At 39.5% G+C, this 23,608-nt stretch overlaps 1 protein-coding gene across 4 annotated transcripts in view; it reads left to right on the forward strand.

The window, feature by feature from the left end:
- Positions 1-8,274: 8,274 nt before the first annotated feature.
- Positions 8,275-23,608, forward strand: part of LOC149138931 (uncharacterized) — a 46,905-nt gene continuing 31,571 nt past the window's right edge. For all 4 annotated transcript variants that reach the window (XR_016265001.1, XM_089450105.1, XM_089450106.1 and 1 more), the window contains exon 1: positions 8,275-8,593. Coding sequence is in view for 3 of the 4 variants with exons in the window: in XM_089450107.1 (XP_089306233.1) it covers positions 8,350-8,593 (244 nt within the window). In the remaining variant the exon portion in view is untranslated. The remainder of the gene's footprint in view (positions 8,594-23,608) is intronic.

Below are 23,608 nucleotides of genomic sequence, written 5' to 3' on the forward strand. Positions count from 1 at the left end.
TATCATGCCCATGCATGGGAACACGGGATATCTGCATACAATTCGGTACAAGCGAGACTTGTGAATGTTCACATAGACTTTGCGGTCTTCAAGATTTTCCCCAAATGTGCCTGAGAATGCGTCATTGAACTCTTGCCATTTGACCTTGATGTCTTTATCTACGATCAACTTGGTGTCCTCATATATCAGCAAACTCATAGACACTCGCTCAACTGCTTCTCGAGTTGCACTTCCTTCTGTGTCCTTTGATCCTGCTCTCTTGGAGGCCATTGATCCTGAACTGTTGAGAGAGGGACGAACACCTGCTATATCTCGAGACATGATGACATGCATGGCAATAAATATGTCAGCTAAAACCAAATCAAACTTGAGGTCTGACTTGCAACATACTTGGGGAATTGCTGGAAAGGATTGCGCAATTTTCACTAGGAAGCCGGGAGACTAACTTTCGGAATTGCGCAAAAGGCAGTCCGGACTGTCGGGAGATTGATTGACTGCTGGAATTGCGCAATGCACAATCCAGACTAGCCTACTAGGTGTTGAGATTGTGCAATGCACAATTTGAGCTGGCGAGGGATGCAGGCTCAGGGACTGCATTGCGCAATTTTCTGGGCCAACGGTGATTGCCTCTCAAAATTGCGCAAGGCAAGAATCGAGGACACTATATTTCTAGATTTGTGCATTTTCTAGGAGGGAGGCAGAGCCTTCCCTCTCAGAATTGCGAAATGTTGTCCGGGTGAGGCAGAGTCTGGGCCAAGATTGCCCAGACCCGCCAACAGGCAACTGAAAGCATATGAAGATGTGAATGCACGGTGATGTTGAGTGTAAGCAGGAGTGAATGATCATGCATGAAAACAACAAATGCAAGATTCAAAAAATGGAACAACATGCATGTGTGTGAAACGAGTCGCCAAATCAGTGACCGTTTGTGCAAAACAATGTCATGCATGCGACAACAGTGAGATGCAAACGAAAACTGAAACAGTGCTTGTACATGCTAACATGCTTGCAAACGACAACAAACATTCACAAAAATTAAGGAGACAACACTCACACAAGCCAAAACACAAAGAGCGACAAAAATGTTGCAAAATACAAGTAAAGCGGACTTACATGGAAATAACTGAGTTGGATGTGTCGAAGACTCCTGGATGTGCTATGGGATGTCAAAGCTCCAAGATTGATGTGAAGAATGAGCTCTGAAGTGTCGAATAAATAAGTTTGAGGCTCATGACGTGTATGCCACAAATCTAGGAAAAAGCGACACTTAGAGGTAGTTTCTAAAATGATCTTTGCATGTAACCTTTAGTTGCTAAAAATAGCTCCCTAAAATATAAGGATGTTTTTTGCATGTTTCTTTTTGCTATTTTAGGAAAAAAACAGCCCATGCATGTTAGTCAAGTTTTCTCGATCCCGGAGGGAACCGGTCAACCTGAAGGCACATGCAACAACTTGCTTGACTAAGAGGGATTTTTGCGCAATTTTAGGGAGGAAGCTGGGCTGGCTGTCCAGAGGGATTGCGCAATTTCTGGGAGGAGCAAATGACTGCTCCTGAGAATTGCGCAATTTTTGGGCTGAGTTGCACTACTGGGCTAGATTGCACAGTTTTCACTGGGAAGAATGTTTGATAGGATTGCACAGTTTCTGGGCCCACTAGGCTGCCAGTTAGATTTGCACAATTTCTGGAGGGAAGGTTGGTTGCCCTCCAAAATTGCACAATTTCTTGAGGGAGTTGCTCAGCCAACAGTTGGCCCAAGTCCGGAGTGGCGGCCTATGAGGGGAGTGAAGCAAGCTATCATGCACAGGCTGGCAAGCTGTTGAAAAACCAATGAAGCTCGTGTACTTGACAGTGCAAGACGTGCTGTTGAGGATGGTTGGTACGGAGGCTCCAAAATGAAGCTAAGGCAAAATTTTGGAGGGTGGTTTTAGCCGCTACAACATGAAAGAAAATAAAAATTGATAAGGCACAGGAACAAGAACCACAACAACCAGAGAAACTATCAGAGGATCACATCCCTCTTGCAGAAGTTGTACAGAAAATAAACAAAAGGAATGTTAGAAGAAAGAAAGCCAATAAAGAGATAGAGTTTTCTCCACAAACGTAGAAGCCTAAAACAGAAATGAAGGAAACTCAAAAGACCCTTGTCATAGGTCTAAGAAGGAGTATCAGACTCAACTCAGCAAAAGAATTAGCCTCAAAGAGCATAGAGCATGTCAATGTAGAAACAAGAGAAAACTTAGAGGCAGAAGAAGATTCAAGAATTTCTCCAAGAACATCACCAAGGGTTTCATCACCAACTGTCACCTCGCCTCCTCAGAGTCCAAGACGAAGAATGCCAAAAATTGATCCGATGTAGCAAGAAATCTATGATTATATTGAATCCCTGGAGAAAAGGGACACATCAAGAACATCAATTCCAATTCAAGAGAAAGAAGAAGTCCTGTTTAATGAACCACAAGAACCTCCAGTAATTAATATATTAAAACATGAAAGCTTCGAACTGGAGACATTAAACAGGTACACTAAAAATGAAAAGCAAGCCTTGAAAGCACATAATGAAATCCAAATAGCTAAGAGTGACAACCTCCTTTTACATCTAAGTTTGTGGTTTAATAAGAACAAGAAACTGAAGAAGAATAATAGGGCTTTACAGAGACAGGATATAAATTTGAAATACAAGATCCTCATGAGGAAACCAAGGATGGCAATGACTGGAAAGAAAGTGAAAAGGATGAAGTTAGATGTACTAGCATAAGTGTCCAAGCAAATGCAGTAGTTCAATAAAGATATCAATTTTGTGTTTTGTATGAGGACATACCAAATCTTCAGTGTGGGGGAATGTAGAGTTTCATAACTATTTTGTTTTGTCACCCTTTTTCCTCCATTTTCTTCTTTTTCATCATCGCTATCAACTCAATAAAAGTGGTAAATCATAGATTTTGATAAGGTAAAAACTCTTATATGTCCTATTTTTCATATTCGTTAACGTACCTTATTTTTATGTTAATGATTGCATTAGCTACAGAATTAACATGATTATGTAGTTGTTTTACAAATCTGCAGCTACCTCCATGGTTTGCGGGGTTTTGGTGCGCCAATGAAGCAAATAAGCACATGGGTAGCTAAGGATCAATCCCGTCACGGATCTCCTCCTATTCATTCGAGTCAATTCACTGGAGGAATCACACAGTGGTGCGGTCAAAGGCACGGGTCAAACACGTAGCAGCAAAAGTCTGAATGCATCACGTTTCTTCGATTTGCTTTCCAAATAGCAAATCGATGAGATAACACTTTTTCTGTTTAGTTTCAAATTTGAATAAGGATTGATTAACAGACCTGTAGGCGTAGAAGTCTCAAACTATTGAGCACACATTTTATATATAAGTATGTATCCTCTGTAAAGGATAGGGAGGAAGTAATAGTTAATTTCTGAAGAATTGTGAAACAAACCTTTGTTCTCATATTGAATTAAAGTTACCTTTATGTGATTTGATGTGTATGTGAGCGTAATTTACACCTACTAGATGCGGAGGGCCCCTGCAGACAATCGAGGTTTTAGTTTATTTCATTTCATCGCTTTTTGTTGTTTTCATTTAATCGCTTTTTGTTATCACATTATCATTGCATTCTAGTTTAGTTTCCTTACTTCATTGTTTTCATCATTTCATTATAACTCAGTTATTTCGTTTATCATTTCGTTATTTCGTTTGCACTTACATTTCTTCATAGTCATTTAATGGTTTAGTTCTTCAAACGTTTTTCACTTAATTACAGCGAGTATTTTTATTCTTTTAGAATGGACTTGTATCTACTCTGTAGTCAACAATTATAATATTATTTTCATGCTCTTTAGAATCAAAATTTGTATATATTTTGTAGACAAGCTTTTGAAGGATCATTAAAATAATTTGAATTTCAATACTCTATTTTATAGCAGCAAGGTGTTTAGATAGGTTCATAATTTTAGGATGATTAACATAAGATATTTTAGGATGATACTCAATATAGATATGACCTGGTAGATTAATCTAACAATAGCTTAACTTCCACTTATTAATTTGTAGAAATCTAACTCTAATCTAATAGGAATCTAGATAACAACGAAAATCCCAAAACAAACATAACCATCATCTTACAAACTAAAGGAAAGGCTTCTAAGAACATTATGATTGCAATTGAAGAACATTAAATTGACCAAACAATGTAACCCCATCGATTTATGGTCATGATGGTGTTGATGATCCTTCTCGTAGTACCTGCTCATCAGTCACTTGATGAAGATCAAATTCCAGAGCTAGAGGATGCGCTGTATGTTTCTCCTGACAGAGCAGACCGACCACCTTCTCCTACATACCAACCACCTTCTATTACAAACCGGCCACCTCTTAGTCCTCCACCTCAACTGAGTTCAAACAATGTACTTGATCAACCAGTAGTTGACCATCCATCGTCTTCTACTGCAGACCAGGCTGCAGGCGCTACTATGTCTGTTGCATTGGATATTTGATTGCACTTCTTTGACTTCATGATTTAGTTATCTAACTTTTATATCTGTGTGTGTGTTGGTGTTTACGTGTATATTATTAGGTCGTGTTAGATATGTTTATTTAATGTGCTTGTAGATAGATGTGTACGCGATAACAATTATTTGACATGAGTTTTATATTAATTTGACGATGTGCGTGGTGATGATGTTAGATTACAATCTTTGTGTTTAGTTAGATGTGATCACGATGATGATGCCTTGTTAGATTATTAGATTTGTGTGTTAGCTAATGACGTTTATATGTGCTACTAAAAGTGCATATAATTAGATGATTGTAGTGAATTCGAATGTGTATCTTAGATGATATTTATGTTTGTTAGTGATGAAAAATTGACCAAACTAAGAGGGGGGGGGGGGTGAATCAATTTAGTACATTCATGGACATTAATTTGATTTTCTTTAAACTCATTAACTGAACCATTAAATGAGCAAATTGATACATAATGACCAACATATTTAATATGCAAACAAAAAGTAATAAGTAAACCAAAAGCATCACATCAACACATAAAAGCAACACATATGGACACTAGATATAAGTGGAAACCCATAAAGGGAGAAAACCACAATTTTGTTATTGTTGTGATGCAAAGGAAAGCTCCTACTCCCTTATTACATCTGCTTTTCTGTAGGCTCCAACCTACAGGAGGCCACCAACTCAATCTTTATGCAAGCTACAACATGCAAGGAAGCTCCAACTCCCATAAAGTTTTTCGTAGGCTACAACCCACAGGTGGCTCCTACCTCAATAGCTTCAACCTACCATTTATCAACCTGCAACCTAAAAGGAGACTACAATCCCCCGATACATAAGAAAAACAATGTGCTAATTATCTTCATACCTCCATATTTGTCTTTGTTTCTCCTCCTCCTCAAATTTTCTTGGCTTAAGCTCCTCAATGTGCTAGGTAATTAATGAAGAACACCTCAATCAACTCATATTCTCTTACTCTCTTACATTATTTGTCCTCCAAAACCACATATTTTTATAAAGATAGGTTGTTGATCGTTTGTATTCCACATAAGAATATGAAGTGAATAGGTTTGACTCTTTCCCTTCCACTCATTTGTTTCCAAGCTATTCATATTTTGAATATTAGAACGTAAATAAGTGCTCCAACACATATTATTCCAGCCATCTATAATGATTAGATACACCAATATCAACATAATGTTAAAAGAAACATTATAACACCACGACACATGCACACAATGCAAGCATTCTCTAATGTAAGCAATATGCACACAACATGTGAAATCAGTGCAAGCATATGTATGCAACATTCACTCTCCAAAGTCATCTAATGATCAAAGCCATATTTTCTTCATGCCAATTCCTCAACATCCTTAAGTCTTGTCTTGTTTTTGTTGTCATGGAGTTTTACCTTCGCTATCATGGAGTCTTGCCTTTGCCTTAAATCACAACAATTTAGCTCAACAACAATTTAGCATCATAACAAATTCTTCAACATAGCAATCTCATTCTATTTCTACTCCTTTAAACTGTTGATCCTATTCATTAGCACATACATTGCCTTGTTGTTGCTCCTTTATAGTTCCTTGTTGTTGTTCCTTTGCCTTTTCTTCTCCTTCATTGTTCCTTGCTGCTACTCCTTTCATGTTCCCGTTGTTCTCCTCTACTGTTCCTCGCTGCTACTCTTTGTTGTTCCTTTGCCATCACCTTCATCTCTTGTTGTCAAATATCCCTGCAACATACCTTGCCGCTCTTACGCCCTTGTTGCTCCTTTTCCTTTGCTACTCTTGTGTTGCTACTTTTCCATTAATGACTATAATGCCATAAATCTCCCCCTTTGGCATTGATGGAAAAACACTTCTCTTCTTACCTCCCCCTTTGACATTAATGGCAAGAGGAGCTTGTTCATCATGAAATTCAACAGGAAGTGGTTTATCTTAACATTTTGTGTTTGCACAAGTTTTAAAGACAAACTTCATGTGTCTTGAGACATTCATGGTAACAAAAGTTGCAGTCAATAAATGATTTGATAATGACTTCAATGCATAAGCCCAAATAAATAAAACATGCAATGCATTTGTTTTTCCCAAAGACATGCTTATAATATACCCAACATGTCAATGGACTGCCTTCAAAGATAACCCAAAATCTTCTTTCAAAGACTTCATTCAGGACATCATCCATTATGCTTCTAATATGTTGGTCACTCCATTTCAGTGCTTAGATAGCTCCACAAACTCAAATTTGTTCCTACAGTTGTTGATCTCTCTCTTTCTTTCTTTTTTATTTTTTTTTTTTCTTTCCTTTTTTATAAAATATTAAGTCAATGTTAGATTCGAGACAATTGTTGAATCCTGCAAGAACTGCTATGAACCTTAGCCTCTTTTGAACATTTATTGAAAAAAGAGGAAAGGTTATGGATGAATATCTTGAAGCCTTTGGTTTTTGATGTATTCCATTTGAACCAACTGAGAGTTGGATTCTTTTGGCAAAGTCATAACATATGTATCGAATGCCATCAAAATCATATGTATCGAACATAATCAAACCATATGCCAGCAATTCAATATATCAACATCTTCTAGACTCCAGGCAGCTCAAGTTAAGCTTAACCTTGCAATCACAACATGTACAATCCACAGGTGCGGAGGTGGCACAGTCCAGCTCGAAATCGTCGGGGCTTAGTTACCATTTCAGCACCGTCAGAGCCACTGCGGAGGTGGCACAAGTTAGTTCAAAAATCGCCAAAGGGATCGACTGCCATGCTATATAGGGATTGTCATCGGGTAGACCGCCATGCTAAATAGGGATTGTCATTGGGTAGACCGCCATGCTAAATAGGGATTGTCATTGGATAAACCGCCATGGTTGTTGCCCAAATTCACCAACAGACCTGTCACTGCCAGAACATAATTCTGATATGGTTTCATTTTTTATATTATGTAGCTTCAGTCCAATGTACTGTTCGAAAAAACTTTATAACTTGCGCCAAAAATTAATGGGGTCCTATCATAAAAAACCACATGGGAAATATAATGCGCCAAAACTTTGGATAAAGTGGGTTCGGTTAAAACAATAAACTAAAATGTATCATGGTGCTAAAACCTTATTGCACCATGAACTAGGTTGTTCACCTAATCAAATAAACTTGCCATGTTGAGCCCAGGAGGTTGGACCCTAGACCTTGCCCAGGGAATTATAAAATGTATGCCATTGTACCAGTACTGGGGGGATGAATAGTGAATGGAAGAATAGGGGTGTTAGTCTTGACAGTTTTCCTTCATGTGAGCGCAACTTGGCCATCCTTGAGCTAAATTGACCACGGAGATAGGTGTTGGAAAGATAAGCTAAGGGCTTTCATTCTACAGTAACCAGTAGTTCATGTGAGCATAAATCAGTTGGTTAAATTTGATGTAAATAAACTCTTTGAATCATTCCTAACAAAAACAGACGACCACTTGAAAGCGGACCCGGAGATGTGGTCCAGGAGGGACAAACTCCGTCATCAATTTGCTGAGTTTGCTTCTTATTTTTCTGTTGTCATATTATTTGTTGCTCTCAATTTTATGTTTATGGTGTATTAATAGTCAATTTCCCTCTTTCATTCACACTTATGCAACCTTAGTTAATGTTGATAAAGTTGATAAAGTTGCGCAAATAATCAATATTGTAAGATTTAAGATCATATTTTGGTATCAGATAGAGTTTGATCATGTTTAAGTAGGATATTTACCAATGTGAATGTTGAATAGATCCAGGTCACGACGTGGAGAAAGGAAACTTGAAGAGGCAAATCCAGACATTGGAAAGAGGAAAGTCATTTGAAAGATGGCGGGTGAAAATGAAGGAGAAGCTCTTGAGCCCAATTCTGATGAACAATTTCAGCAAATGTTCCTTAATATGCAATGGATGATTGCAGAACTTTATGAAGACAAGAAGACCAGAGATGCAACGTCGTCTACAAAAAGTAAGAAGGAGAAAAAGGGTAAGGAGAAAGGTGATAGTGACGGATCTCATCCTTCTCCATCTTCGTCCTCTAAAAGCACGAAAAAGGACAAGAAGAAAACTAATGGTAACAAACCTCCTTCACCTCCATCTTCACCTTGTTCTTCTTCTGATGATTGAAGTTCAAATTCTAAATCAAAGAAGAAACATAAGAAATCTCCTTCCCTGAAGCTTGATGTTAAATTTGAACTACCCATAAATGATGGTGAAATGAATCCTTAAAAGTTAGATAACTGGATTAAACAACTTGAAGTTTATTGTAGAATTCAGAATATTGTTGATGGTTTTGCGAAAATTTAGTTAGATACACTTAGAATGGGGGGAACAACATTGATTTGGTGGGAAATTAAAACACAGTTAGATGTAATGCATAAAGGTAAAATTATCTCTTCATGGTCTAACTTTATTAAAGCTCTTAGAAAGCAGTTCTTTCTTTTAGGATATATGCAACAGGCTATAATAGATTGGCAGCATTTGAGGCAAGGTAAAGGACAGAGTGTGCAAGAGTTTACAGATGAGTTCAAGAAAAATGATTTAGCACTTGATATTCCATTGAACACACAGGAAACTTTGTTAAAGTATATTGGAAGTTTGCATTCTTATTTGCAACATACATTGCTGATGCTTAATTCAACTAACTTTGATGAAGTATGTGTGCAAGCCATTCATACTGAATCAGGTGGCAGACCTTTTCAATAGAAGCCATTCAAGCAGTCAGAACACCAAGACTCCGAAGAAGGCAAAGGAAAGGGTAAGTTGAAAGGAAAGAAATCGACAACAACAAAGAAAGAAGGGGAAAGACCTACATGTATTCATTGTCAGAGGGTCAGACATGATGAGTCCAAGTGTTGGAAGCTTCATCCAAAACTTAAGCCAAAGAAGTTCCTCAAAGAGAAGCGTGAAATGAAAGCAAATGTTGCAATCCAACAAGATTTGGGATCTGACTCTGCTGACGAACAAAAGATTACCTGAATGAGTCTAACAGGTATCCTTTCTGAAGCTAGTTCTATTTCTACTTACTCTGCACCATATTCAAAGATTAATGATGTTATTGATGAAAAGAAGAGGGTTGAACTTTTTCACATAAGGATTATTTCCAAGCACACTAAGTTAGACACATTATTTGACAACATGTCACAATCAAACTTAATATCTGAGGAACTAGTAAGGAAATTGGAATTGGAATCCAAAATCATCCAAAACCATACCCTTTAGGATGGTTGAAAGAAAACACTCAGATGCATGTCACAAAACAATGTTGTTTAAGGTTTGCAATTACAACTAATTTTGTTGATGAAGTTGAGCTAGATGTGATTCCTCTGGATATATGTGGAGTTGTGTTAGGTAGTCCATATCTTTATGATATACATGCTATTTTTCATAGAAGGGAGAACAAGTATCATCTTTTTAAAGAAGGAACTGAATACATTATCAGGGCACACAGAAGTAAGACAAACTTGGATTTAATCAATGGCCGTCATTTGAAAAGGTTAATAAATTCAAGTAAAAGGCATAGTCTCATGATTGTTAAAAACACCTAAAGATAAGTATGATGCTTTTCAAGGGTTTCGATTCTCTGTTTAAGGACAAAATGGTTGAAATGGTAGATTCTTATAAAGGAATGTTTAAAGAACCAAAAAGTCTCCTTCCAAAACGAGAAATAAAACATGAGAATCAGTTACTATATGTTGCACCTCTTCTGAATATTGGCATGAATCATATATCAGTCATTAAATTGGATTTAAGAAATGGTTATCATCAGATGTGTATTGCAGAGAATGGTGTTTGGAAAACTGCATGTGAGACTAGACAGGGGCATGATGAATGGTTGATTATGTCGTTTGATTTATGCAATGCTCCATGAGCTTTAATGGGAATGATGAATGATGTGTTTAATTATTTTCTTAATAATTTTGTCATAGTCTATCTGGATGATATTCTTACTTTCAGTTCAAGTTGGGAAGTTATAAGTTTCGTGGGTGTAGATCAGTATTGGAGGAAATTCATTTCTCATTTATCTTTTATTGCATCCCCACTACTTAAAGTTAAAAATTGTGACAAATCCAATCTTCACATTACCAAACCTTCAACAACCATTTGAAATAGAAACTGATGCTAGTAGGTATGCAATGAGTGCAGTTTTATTTCAAAAAGAAAAGGTTGTTTGTTTTCATTTTGAAGCATTTTCTAAAGCAGATTCAAACTATTCAATTGATGATAAGAAATTATGTGCATTAATGGAAAGTGTCAAACAATGGAAATAATATTTAATGGGAAAAGAAACAATGATTCAAAAAAATCATGAACCACTTCAATACTTTCAACTTCAAACTAATTTGCAGCAGTGTCAACATTATAGATGGATGGGTTTTTTGCAACAAGTCCACTTAGTAGACAAGTATCAGAAAGGTACATCAAACAAAGTAGTTGATATGATGTCAAAATTTACTTTGAATAGTTCAGTTATTGTGTAAAATAGTTCTTTAGTGCATGCAAATTATATTGAACAATCTACTGCAGATATTGTTTTGAAAGATATTTGTGAATCATTAACTCATGATGCACAGGTGGAAGATAACAGTTTATTTAACCATATTTCCAAGTTGTGCATACTGTAGGGAGAAAGAACACATGGGATCAGGGGAACATTTCCTTCTCATGTTTTAGGGCATGTTGTTTCAGGAAAGACAGTGGCACAACTATAGTGGTTTTGATATTTTTCGCAGATGAATGAAACAGTTCACAGGTTCAAAATGAGCCATGACAAAGCAGCAGAAGGGTCATCACTTTCAGGTTGGTGATCAAATATGGATTTACATCAGTAGGGTAATGATCTGATAATCACCCTATGAGTGACCTCAGTTAAGGATTTAATGAACAAAGGTATTACAGACTCATGTGCTGGTGTGTGGTTTGTGTTATTTAAGCAATGGATCGATCAGATTGCCAATACACAAACATATAAATGGAAAGACAACAGAGAAATACAGTAAGAAAATACAAGAACACAAGATATTAATAAGGAGTTCACCCTATTCTCCAGGGATACATCTCCGGTCCAGATTTCAGTGGTGGCCTTGTCTTATTGTGTCTTTAAGCAGAGAATTACAATGCAGGGACTCAATGTGAGTTCTCCTGAAACAGGTTTTGCTTGGCAGGGTGGTTCTTGGATTCCCCAAGCCACTGGAGTGCACAGACTCTTCTACCTACCAGCTCTATGACCTCCTGGTCTACAGTGGAGAGAGCCCAATGTGGTGCTCAGTCCGGATAGATCCTCTCTGGGATGACTTGAATCTCTCAAGCTCTTTGGTGCTCGATGTTGCCTTTGGTTAGCTTGGCCCTCTGCTTTCTTCTACTTTTTCTTCACTGTCTTCTTCTCTGTGGATCGTCCTCCTCGTGGTTCTCTATCCCTCTCGGTGACTAACTAACTTGATTGTGTATTCTGTCTTTGTTCATGGCTTTGAAACCATTCGTTCCCATGCCTGTTCGATTCCTCTTCCGCCTTCGTTGAATCACCTTTTGCAGCTACGCTTGGAGTTCCCTGGCTCGGCGTCATCATCAATGCTCAGGGAGTGGCCACATGTCCTCCTGCAGATGGTGCAAGCCTGCTTCACCGGTTGAATACTTCAGTTACGTCTTGGAGTGAGTCTTTCTCCACCATGGAAGCCAAACGGACCTCAAATATTTACAAATCACGGCTTATTCCCTCGTTGATTTTGCTTCCTCCATCGGGCGCGATCTCAGCCGTTAGATCTAGGGCCTCTAGATCCGACGCCAAACGCACGTTTCGCGCGGTTGACTTGCTCAACCGTTAGCGCGCGATCAACGATGGTTTTCTCTCACCTTCGCTTGCCACGTGTCGATCGTTGAGTGGAATTACTCCGCTTTCCTCCAAAACCGCTTACAGTTTGAGGGCATCCCGATCAATACCGCCGGTTTCCAGAGCGCAGGTCCCGCCTTGTCCTTTAGCACTTTTTCACTTTTCGCCTGCGGTTCTCTGGCTTCCCACGCGACCGAGTGCTCGGGGCTTCTCCATTTCACCCCCTTTTCACCCAGCCGTGCCTCAAAAATCACCTCCATTTCTCGATTTGGGCCTCCCAGCGGCTAATTCAACCTCCCGCGCAGTCTCCATGGGCCTCGGTCAGCGCGTTTTGACCGAGGTCCTCGTCGTTCCACACTGGCTACCATTGCCACAGGTTCGGGGTGTTTTTGTTCGCTGTTTTGGAATTCTTTGATGTTTGTCCGACCTGATACATTCATGGTTCCTTTGACAGTCTTTATGGATCTAATTTGGATCACGGCCTTCCCACTGAAAAAGATTTTGGACCACCAAAAGCTGGTTTTCAAGCATTGACTAAGTGAGAGTATTGCTTTCTCACTTGCCCAATCTTAATCCCTTTTGCACTGCTCGACTTTGAACCTTTGAGCCCAATCCTGAGGTACTCCACATCTCCCCTGCGCATTGTCCTCACCTTCCTGTCCAGCACTGTGTCTTCCTGCAATTCATTAAGATATTCAGGTAGCAGGTCATCAATAGAAGACAATTGACTTTTCTCTTCAGGCTCCTCAACCATTGAAGGTTCAAACAATCTCAAGCAGTCTGCATTTACGACTGAGTAGATGTGCATGTTAGCTGGTAGATCAAGGCAAAAAGCATTTTCACCAATCTTCTCAAGTATCCTAAAGGGTCCATACCTGATAGGCTTTAGATTTTTACCTTCACCTTGCATTCTGTCCTTGCTGATATATAGCCAGACTTGGTCACCAACTTGAAAACTATGCTCCATCCGATGCTTATCATGCCTAGCCTTGTACTTGGCTTGGCTCTTTTCCAGTTGTTCCTGTACTGCCTGGTGGATCTCCTGGATCTGTTCAATGAACTGAGTTGCCCTGTCCACATCACTGTGTCCATCAACCATGGTATCTTTACCAAAGACAAAATCCAAAGGAGACCTTGGTGTGAAACCAAAACAAGTCTCAAAAGGAGATCTCTGTGTAGAAGAGTGCTTTGCTCTACTGTAAGCATGTTGCACATAACACAAGTGTTCATCCCAAAGCTTAGGATGTTTGCTGCAATAACCTCTCAGTAACTGGATCACTATCCTGTTTACTACTTCTGTCTGGCCATCTGTTTGTGGATGAAAAGTTGTGCTTTTCTTTAGGTTGGTGTCCATCAATTCCCACAAACTCGACCAAAACTTCCCCACAAATCGGGTGTCTCAATCAAATATAATGGAAGTGGGTAGTCCGAAATGAACCCATACATGTTCAAAGAACAATTTTGCAGGCTGTTCAGCTGTAATCTGTTTACTACAAGGTATCAAAATACACACTTTTCTAAACCTATCCACAACAACATATAAATAATCATGACCTTTCCTAGATTTAGGCAGTCCTCCAACAAAATCCATGGAAATACTTTCCCAAGGGTGAGAAGGAACTGGCAATGGAATGTACAAGCCTAGTTTTCTGTTGCTGGGCTTGCTTTTAGCACACATAGCACACCCTCTTACATATCTAGAAACTGTCTCATTCATTTTTGGCCAATAGCAGAACCTTTGGAGCTGTGCAACTGTTTTACTTACCCCAAAGTGACCTGATATTAGAGAAGTGTGTGCTTCCCTAATTATCTTTATCCTCTCAGTTTGTGGAATGCATAGTTTCCCACAATGATATGAGAGTCAGTCCTTCACATGATAGTCCAACTCTTCTACTCTTTTGCCTTGAATCAAAGTTCATATACATCTTTAAAGTCCATATCCTGAGCATATTGTTCTATGTAGCTTTCATGTAGCACAAAATTATGCTTAAGTATGGTAGATGCATTTATAATGGGTCTAAATAACATGTCTGCAACCTTGTTATGGATGCCCTTTTTATATTTGATGACTAAATGAAACTGTTGTAGAAAACCCATCCATCTGTAATGTCTTGATTCCTGCAACTTAGTTTGGGAGTGTAGATATTGAAGTGGTTGATGATCAGTATGTATTACCGTCTCTTTGCCCATTAAGTAATGTTTCCACTTTTTCACACTCTGAACTAATGCATACAATTCTTTATCATATGCAGGATAGTTAACTACTGCAGGATTAAAAGTCTCAGAATGATAACATATGGGTTTACCGTACTGTGTCAACACTGCTCCCATGGCATAGTCACTGGCATCAGTTTGGATCTTAAATGGTCTTTGTAGATCTGACAGTGCTAATACAAGTGCTGTACTAATCTTTTCTTTCAAGGTGTCAAAGGTTTTCTAATGTTTGCCTCCCCACTGAAACACCTTATTCAATCCTGTTAAAGCATGTAAGGGAGCTGCAATTGAGGAAAAGTTAGAAATGAACTTCCTCCAATATTGTGCTGCTCCTAAGAAGCTTCTCACTTCTGTAGCAGACCTGGGTTTAGGCCTATTCACAATGACTGCCACTTTAGAGGGATCTATTTTCAATTCACCTCCCCCTACTATATGACCCAAGTAGTTTGGAGATGTTTTGCCAAATTCACATTTTGAGAGTTTAACATAAAATTTTTCTCTTTTCAAAACATCTAATGTATGCTTAACATGATTTAAATGTTCTTCCCACGTTTTACTAAAAATCAGAATGTCATCCAGATACACAATAACAAAATCATCAAGAAAAGGTCTGAGTACATCATTCATTAATCTCATGAAAGTAGCAGGAGCATTGGTCAAGCCAAAAGGCATAACCAACGACTCATAGAATCCCTGTTTTGTTTTGAAAGCAATCTTCCATGCATCTTGCTCTGGAACTCTGACATGATGGTATCCACTGTGCAAATTCAGCTATGCGAGGAAGGGGATAACGATTTTTTATTGTTATCTTATTCAGTGCTCGGTAATCAATGCACATTCTCCATGAGCCATATTTCTTTCTCACCAAAACGATTGGTGACCCACATGGTGATGTGCTAGGCCTGATGAACCCTTTCTCGAGCAACTCCTGCACCTACTTCTTGATTTTAGCATTCTCTAAAGCAGACAACATGTACATTCCAATGTTAGGCAATGGAACATCTTGCTGCAAAATAATATCATGTACTATTCCCTTTTTGGGTGGCAGACCTTTAGGTTCTTGAAATAAGACATCATACTCTGAAACAACCTTTTCTATATCAGCTTGCTGTTCAACATTACAACCCTTAAATACATTGGTTTTATCCGATTTCTTTTCCTTTACAACCATCAGTAAGAATTGTTTGTATGAATTTATCATTCTTTTCATCTGCCCAGAATTTATGAGAGAATAATTATTCTTGAGCTTATGAGCTGTTACAAAGTATTTGACTCCATCTTTAACAAGCAGATACTTGTTCTCAGCTCTATAGAAAATAACCTTTCTATCATACGAGTAAGGACTTCCTAAAACAATTCCACATATATCCAAAGGAATATTGTCTAACTCGGCCTCATCTACAAATGCTGACCCAAAAGAAAACTTGAGTTTGCACTGTCTAGTCACTTGTAGTTGTGCTTTATCATTCAACCATCCTAATGGGTATGGTTTCTTGTGAGGTGTAGTTGCTAATCCAAATTTCTTTACAATTGCTTCGGAAATTAGATTTACTTGTGAGCCACTATCAAACAAAGTATCAATCTTTTGATTTTTGGAAGTAACTCGAATATGGAAAAGCTCATGTCTTTTTCTCTCATTTTCTTCATCAATAACAGATTGAGCAGAATTACTAGTAGATGCTTTAGAATTCTTATCTTTTATACCTGTGGCTGCTATAGTTGTTTCATCTCCTGAGTCTAATCCCAAATCTTTCTGAATAGCTGCAACAGTCTTCTTCTTCTTGCCCTCAGACTTCTTAGGTCTCAGCTCTGGATGCAGAAACAAACAATGCTCATCATCATGCCCATCCTTTTTACAGTGAGTGCATGAAGCTTTGCTTTTCTGTGCAGTGTTAGCCTTCCTTGCTTTCCACTTCTACTTTCTTTTCTCCTTGCTTTTGCTTACAGTGGGTTGGGATGGTCCCCCAACTTCTGGATTGCCATTATTTCCTCTAGCTTCTAGATGAGTAGCTTGTACAGATACCTCATCTATACTAGTGGGATTAAACATGAGGATGGTATGCCTCATGTAGCTGTGTAGACCACCAATGTACTTCAAAAGAGTCTTTGGTGAGTCTAATGAAATACCCAACATCAATGCTCTCTTTCTGAATTCTTGAGTATACCCTTACACACTTTGCCCTTTCAACTGTCAAAGAGTTTGCCAACTCATCATGGCTTATTGCATGTATGCCAATGGATAGAACTGCTTTTTTATTGCAACAACAAATTCACTCCAGACAGAGATGGTCTTACCATGTCTTTTCATATCATCTTGGGTTCTGCCTTCGCACCAAACCAAGGCAGTGCCTCCTAGGCGTAGGCTTGCCAGCTGAATCTTACTCTTGTCTGAGTCTATGTTCTATACCCTGCAATACACATCAATTTGTCTAATCCAATTATCCAACTTTTCAACATTTAGCTCTCCATCATATATAGGCAAATCAAATTTAACATCTAGCTTAATCAAAGATGCTTTCTTATTATGCACAGGGCTATTAGGAGGTGTGAGAAAGCTTTCCTCTTTCCCTTTTCCTTTTGAGTGGTCATGGAAGTGAGACTCATCTTCTTCTTTATCTTATTTAGAACCTGATGAATCTTCAACCTTATGCTTTCTAAAGTCCTTGTACATTTCTTCTACCATAGACTTTATAGCTAGGAAACTTTCTATAAATTGAGGGTCTGGCCCCACAGAACCTTCCTCTGACATTGTCTTCCGAGGATAGACTCTCCCAATTTCAGGATTAGTTTCTACCAACTCTCCTTCTCCTAATTTGAGCTTTGATCTAGTGAGCATTCAACAGCTAAACCAACACAAGCTTTTCTAACCTTATAGCCTAAAGCTCTGATACCACCTGATCTGATAATCACCCTATGAGTGACCTCAGTTAAAGATTTAATGAACAAAGGTATTACAGACTCATGTGATGGTGTGTGGTCTGTGTTATTTAAGCAACGGATCGATCAAATTGCCAATACACGAACATTTAAGACAATAGAGAAATACAATAAGCAAATACAAGAACACAAGATATTAATATGGAGTTCACCCTATTCTCTAGGGCTACATCTCTGGTCCAGCTTTCAGTGGTGGCCTTGTCTTATTGTGTCTTTAAGCAGAGAATTAAAATGCAGGGACTCAATGTGAGTTCTCCTGAAACAAGTTTTGCTTGGCAGGGTGGTTCTTGGATTCCCCAAGCCACTGGAGTGCACAGACTCTTCTGCCTACTAGCTCTATGACCTTCTGGTCTAAAGTGGAGAGAGCCTAATGTGGTGCTTAGTCCGGACAGATCCTCTCTGGAATGGCTTGAATCTCTCAAGCTCTCTGGTGCACGATGCTGCCTTTGGTCAGCTCGGCCCTCTGCCTTCTTCTGCTTTTGCTTCACTATCTTCTTCTCTGTGTACCATCCTCCTCTCGGGGTTCTGGATTCTCTGTCTCTCGGGGTTCTCTGTCCCTCTCGGTGACTGACTAACTTGACTGTGTATTCTGTCTCTGTTCATGGCTTTGAAGCCATTCGTTCCCATGCCTATTCGGTTCCTCTTCCACCTCCGTCGAATCACCTTTTGCAGCTGCGCTTGGAGTTCCCTGGCTCGGCGTCATCATCAATGCTCATGGAGTGGCCACATGTCCTCCTACAAACAACGCCAACCTTCTTTGCCGGTTGAATTCTTTAGTTACGTCGTGGAGTGAGTCTTTCTCCACCGTGGCGGTCAAACCGACCTCAAATCTTTACAAATCGCGGCTTATTCCCTCGTCGATTCTGCTTCCTCCATGGGCGCGATCTCAGCCATTAGATCTGGGGCCTCCAGATCCAACACCATACTCACATTTCGCGCGGTTGACTTGCTCGACTGTTAGCGCGCGATCAACGATGGTTTTCTCTCACCTCCGCTTGCCACGCGTCGATTGTTGAGTGGAATCGCTACGATATCCTCCAAAACCGCTTACCGTTTGAGGGCGACCCGATCAATACTGCTAGTTTCCAAAGCACGGGTCCCGCCTTGTCCTTTAGCGCTTTTTCGCTTTTCGCCCGCGGTTCTCCGACTTCCCACGCGACCGAGTGATCGAGGCTTCTCCATTTCAGCCCCTTTTCGCCCAGCGATGCGTGACACATCAAAAAGCACCTCCATTTCCCGATATGGGCCTCTTAGGGGCTAATTCGGCCTCCTGCACAGTCTCCATGGGCCTCGGTCAGCGCGCTTTGACCGAGGTCCTCGTCGTTCCACGCTGGCTGCCATTGCCACTGGTTCAGGGTGTTTTTTATCGTTGTTTTGGAATTCTTTGATGTTTGTCCGACCTGATACAGTCATGGTTCCTTTGACAGTCTTTATGGATCCATTTCAGATCAGGTAAGGATGAAAAGTGAAGGTAAAAGGAAGGTTCGCACTTCCATGCATGGAGATGTCAAGTATCATTGAGTGAGTCTCAAAGGCACGAATCCAAGAAAAATAAGGTGGATGGAGATTGGAAGGGTGAGAGAGTTGTACCCTTACCTCACGTCTGCTTAAAACCAAACTTTTGGTGGTCCAAAAGCTTCAAGTGGATAAGAATGATCCAGAAGGATTCTCTAGTTTCTACAAATCCAAAGGTTTCAGTTGTTCTCAGAAGGAACGCCAAGCAGTAGAGCCCGTCATTCTAAATCCAACACTTCTTTCGGTTTCTCATTTGGTCTCTGGATGAAGGAGAAATCATCCGTCAAAGTCTACAAGTGCAAGTACAAGGTCTGATGTTACAGGTGCATGGTGAGATTTTTGGGTTGTGATGGGTTTTCAAGGCCACATGGTATATTGTGTTATCCTAACACTATGAAGGTGCATATTTTAATTTATGGTCACATTATTAAGTTTTTAAAGAAAACTTTATTGTTAAACTATGGTGCAAATACCATATGGAGGGCGCAAAAATCATGTAAATAACCCTATGGTTACAAACCTAAGTTCATAGTGGGTGCATAATTTGCAATGTTTGGGAGTGGAACTATATACATGATGGAGTATTAAAAACCTAAGCGCATATGTTAAATATTATGGTGAAAACACTATGGTGTAAAACATTATGTTAAATAGTATGGAGCGGAGTCCTATGGATGAATGGTGCAAAGCAGAGTTGGCACCCATGTGGTGGAGTGGTTTAAGGGAGGTCCAGTCAATCCAGCTTGAAACTGCGGGGTTTAGTTACCGTGTCAGTATTGTCGGCGCTATAGGTGCGGAGGTGGCACAATCCAACTTGAAATTGCCGGGGGTTAGTTACCATGTCAGCACCGTCGAAGCCACTGCGGGGGTGGCACTGTTTAGTTTGAAACTACCGGAGGGATTGACTGCCATGCTAAACAAGGTTTGTCATCAGGTAGACCGCCACGGTTGCTGCCAAAATTCACCAACAAACCACATCACTGTTGGAACAAAATTCTGATATGGTTTGATTTTTGATATTATATAATTTCAGTCCAATGTACTGTTCGAAAAAACTTTATAACCTGCGCCAAAAATTAATGGGGTCCTATCATAAAAAAACCATATGGGTAATATAATGTGCAAAACTTTAGATAAAGGGTTCGTTTAAAACAATAAACTAAAATGTATCGTGGTGTTAAAACCTTATTGCGTCATGAACTAAGTTGTTCACCTAATCAAACAAACTTTCCATGTTGAGCCCGGGAGGTTGGACCCTCGACCTTGCCCAGGGAATTATAAAATGTATGCCATTGTACTAGTGTTGGGGGGATGAATAATGAATGGTAGAATAGGGGTGTTAGTCTTGAAAATTTTGTTTCATGTAAGCACAACTTGGCCATCCTTGAGCCAAATTGAGCACGGAGTCAGGGATTGGCAAGCTGAGACTGAGGGCTTTCTTTCTACAAAAACTAATAGTGCATGCGATCACAAATCAGTTGGCGAAATTTGATGTAAATAAATTCTTTGGATCATTTCTAATAAAAATAGACACCCACTTGGAAGCAGACCCAGAGATGTAGTCTAGGAGGGACAAACTTCATCATCAATTTGTTGACTTTGCTTCTTATTTTTCTGCTGTCATATTATTTGTTGCTCTCAAGTTTTATGTTTATGGCGTATTAATAATCAATTTCCCATTCACACTTATGCAACCTTATTAAATGTCGATAAAGTTGCGCAAATAATCAATCCTATAAGATTTCAGATCATCTAGTCCCCAATAAATGACACCCAAATCATTTTTTGTCATGATGGCATCAAAAGTAGCCATTTGAGGTAAAAGCACGGTGAAGGAAATCAAGGATCACCACTAACACTTCTGAAGCATCATTCGTTTGAGCCTTCTGAAAAAAATTACCCTTAGGATAAAGAGTACTAAGAGAGATCCTCAAATAAGTAGGTGCAACAACTTGACTCGGTTTCGCTTGCATTTGCATTCAGTGCGCTCTTTATGAACCTTCACACAGGATAGTCCCCATGATAGCAAGCCACAGTCAGGGAAATTGTATTTCCATCTTTTTTTCTCACAAATTGGATGCTTTACTAATGTTCGACCATCTTCCATAGACTCTTCACAAGACAAAGGACTCCACACATACTATTTAGTGTGCTAAGTGGATTGATCGAATTTATGTGAACGGTAGAATGCAGTCAAGGTTGATACTAGGGCACAAAACCATAAATTCAATAGAATACCTCCAAAAAGAATATAATATATTAATTGTGTATGCAAATTTGGAACATCAGGAAGCAATGAAGTCTTTCCTTTGCCCTGGCTTCGGAGTCACACTACAGGGCTAAGAAAGCTGAATGAATTGCAGTGGTTAGAATAATAGTAGCAACACCTTGGAAACAATACATGGAAAGTAGTTTCGCATATGGATATTATGTCGTCAAATAGAGATCACAATGTCCGTGGCACAAAAAATGGATGGAAATAGATTGATGTAACAACCTCATCTCACATCTACCCAAGTAACCGATCAACTGGGGTAAATATGCGACGAGAGGCCACTATAATGGGATTCAACCTCCTAGGTGACCTTAAGAAAGTGGAATCGATGGAAACACACCATAGAGACCTTCCACATCAGCAATAGAACTCCCAGGAGCCATCCCAACCACTCAGGTAACCAACCATTGAGACCAACTAAAGTTTTAGACCATTAAACCCTCGAACGCTCACTTTATATGGACAAGAATACGTCCAGGCGGCTCAAGGCGCTCTCGCAACATGGGTATGCATGTGTCCATGGACTTTTCTGCACAGTGTTGTGCCTGCCTCTTCAGGATTTGAGCCACTTTTTCAGGTCCAGAGCACAGGTCACTTCCCAAAACCCAATGACACTTTCGGAAATGAATTTACACAATGATGCATTTGCAAAAACAAGGACAAGGTCTAGACTAGACCCCTACTATCCATGACAGCCATTTCGTCAAACATGTCACAAATATGTAATCTACAGGTGTAAACAACAGATCTGAGCATAGGGGTCTCATACTTATATGAGAATCACTAAGAAGAAATTCTCCCTGATATCATTAGCTGCATTATCCTCTATTAGGTCGTAGGTACATTATTCATTCATTTACAAATCAAAACATGAGGATAGCCATAAATCATCATTGTCATAAAAAATGCTTATAACCAACATAATAACCAAAGAAATATCAAGGATACATCAGTCATAGAATCCACATATAAACCAATACATTTACACATAAGATATCAAGGAAATAACCTCTTATTAATAAATGAAAAAGCCAACCTAGGATGGGACTACCATGTTCCACCCGACCATAGAATGGATGAGCCAATTCTCTCGTCATTCATTCACCCTCGAGCCATATTCAAATAATGAATGTGGGACTCAAACCAAAACAACCAACCAGGGCATCCCGAGGCTAAACCACCTCACCCTCATCAATAAAAGTTAGGAGTTACCACAATCCACACTAGATGACTAGGCCAAAACAATAAACATGTCATAACAGGCTTTGCCATGATCTCTACCAAATCACTAGGCCAAAATAATCATGGATGCCACTGGATTTCTCCACCTACACCGTGAGGAATTTTCCTCTCTCCTAGTCTCTCAGGATTTACCGTAATCCACAGTCTGATCCAGGGATCACTGGGCCCTAAATCAAGACTCCACCCTCTAGGCTTTATCATATATCCTGCCATCCACTGACAAGGATTCCTAGCCCTAATCAAGGGAAACTACCTCTAGGCTTTACCGTATATACCTCCATTCATTGGTCGAGGATTCCTAGGCCCATCGAGGCAACACAAAATCTGGCTTTACTGCAACCCACATTTTGGTTCAGGGGTTACAAGGCCATGTGTTCTATTATTTAGAGATCCACCTCACTCAACTTCGAATCCATCTGACAATCTAGCTCAACCAAAACATGAGAACCCCATCACACCATGGCTATCTGGAAACGAAAAGGCTAGGCTAAAAACACTGTCACACCTGGAAAAGCTAATTCCATGATAGCAAAGAACCACATGCAATACCATGCATGCCAAATCTAGCAAGGAAAGCACACATGCAAATCGATACCTGCAAAGAATCCAGATGTAGCTACTTGATCCTATTCTTCCTCGCTTGCTCCTTCCTTCCTCTTGCCTTCTTTTCCTTTTTTGATCCAATGCCAAAATTCTCCCAGAAAACTCAATGTGTCCAAGAGTGAGTGAGAGAGAGAGAATAATGAGAGAGCTCTAAAACTGAACTAACAAAAGGTTACAAATTGATCCTGAGAAGCATTTTTATCAATTAGGCCTCTATTTTCCTTATTTTTCATTATTTTCCTTCAATTTCCTCCTCATATGTAACCTGTGACCTTTCACCTTCCTTTTTTCCTAATTTCCATTATTTTCCTAAATAAATATGCCAAAAATGCCATTTTGCCATTTCCAAAGCCTTAACCATTGCCTTTGCCAATTTCCTTAGCAATAATAAACCAATGAACACCTATATTGGGATGTCTTGCTCAACATTCAGCTTGGAAGAAGTGTCCCATCAACCGTGGTTATTATTTTGCCTT

The sequence above is a fragment of the Pinus tabuliformis genome, chromosome X (assembly GCF_031772625.1).
Source record: "Pinus tabuliformis cultivar Carrire ecotype Pingquan chromosome X, CPIR1, whole genome shotgun sequence".
NCBI lineage: Eukaryota > Viridiplantae > Streptophyta > Pinopsida > Pinales > Pinaceae > Pinus > Pinus tabuliformis.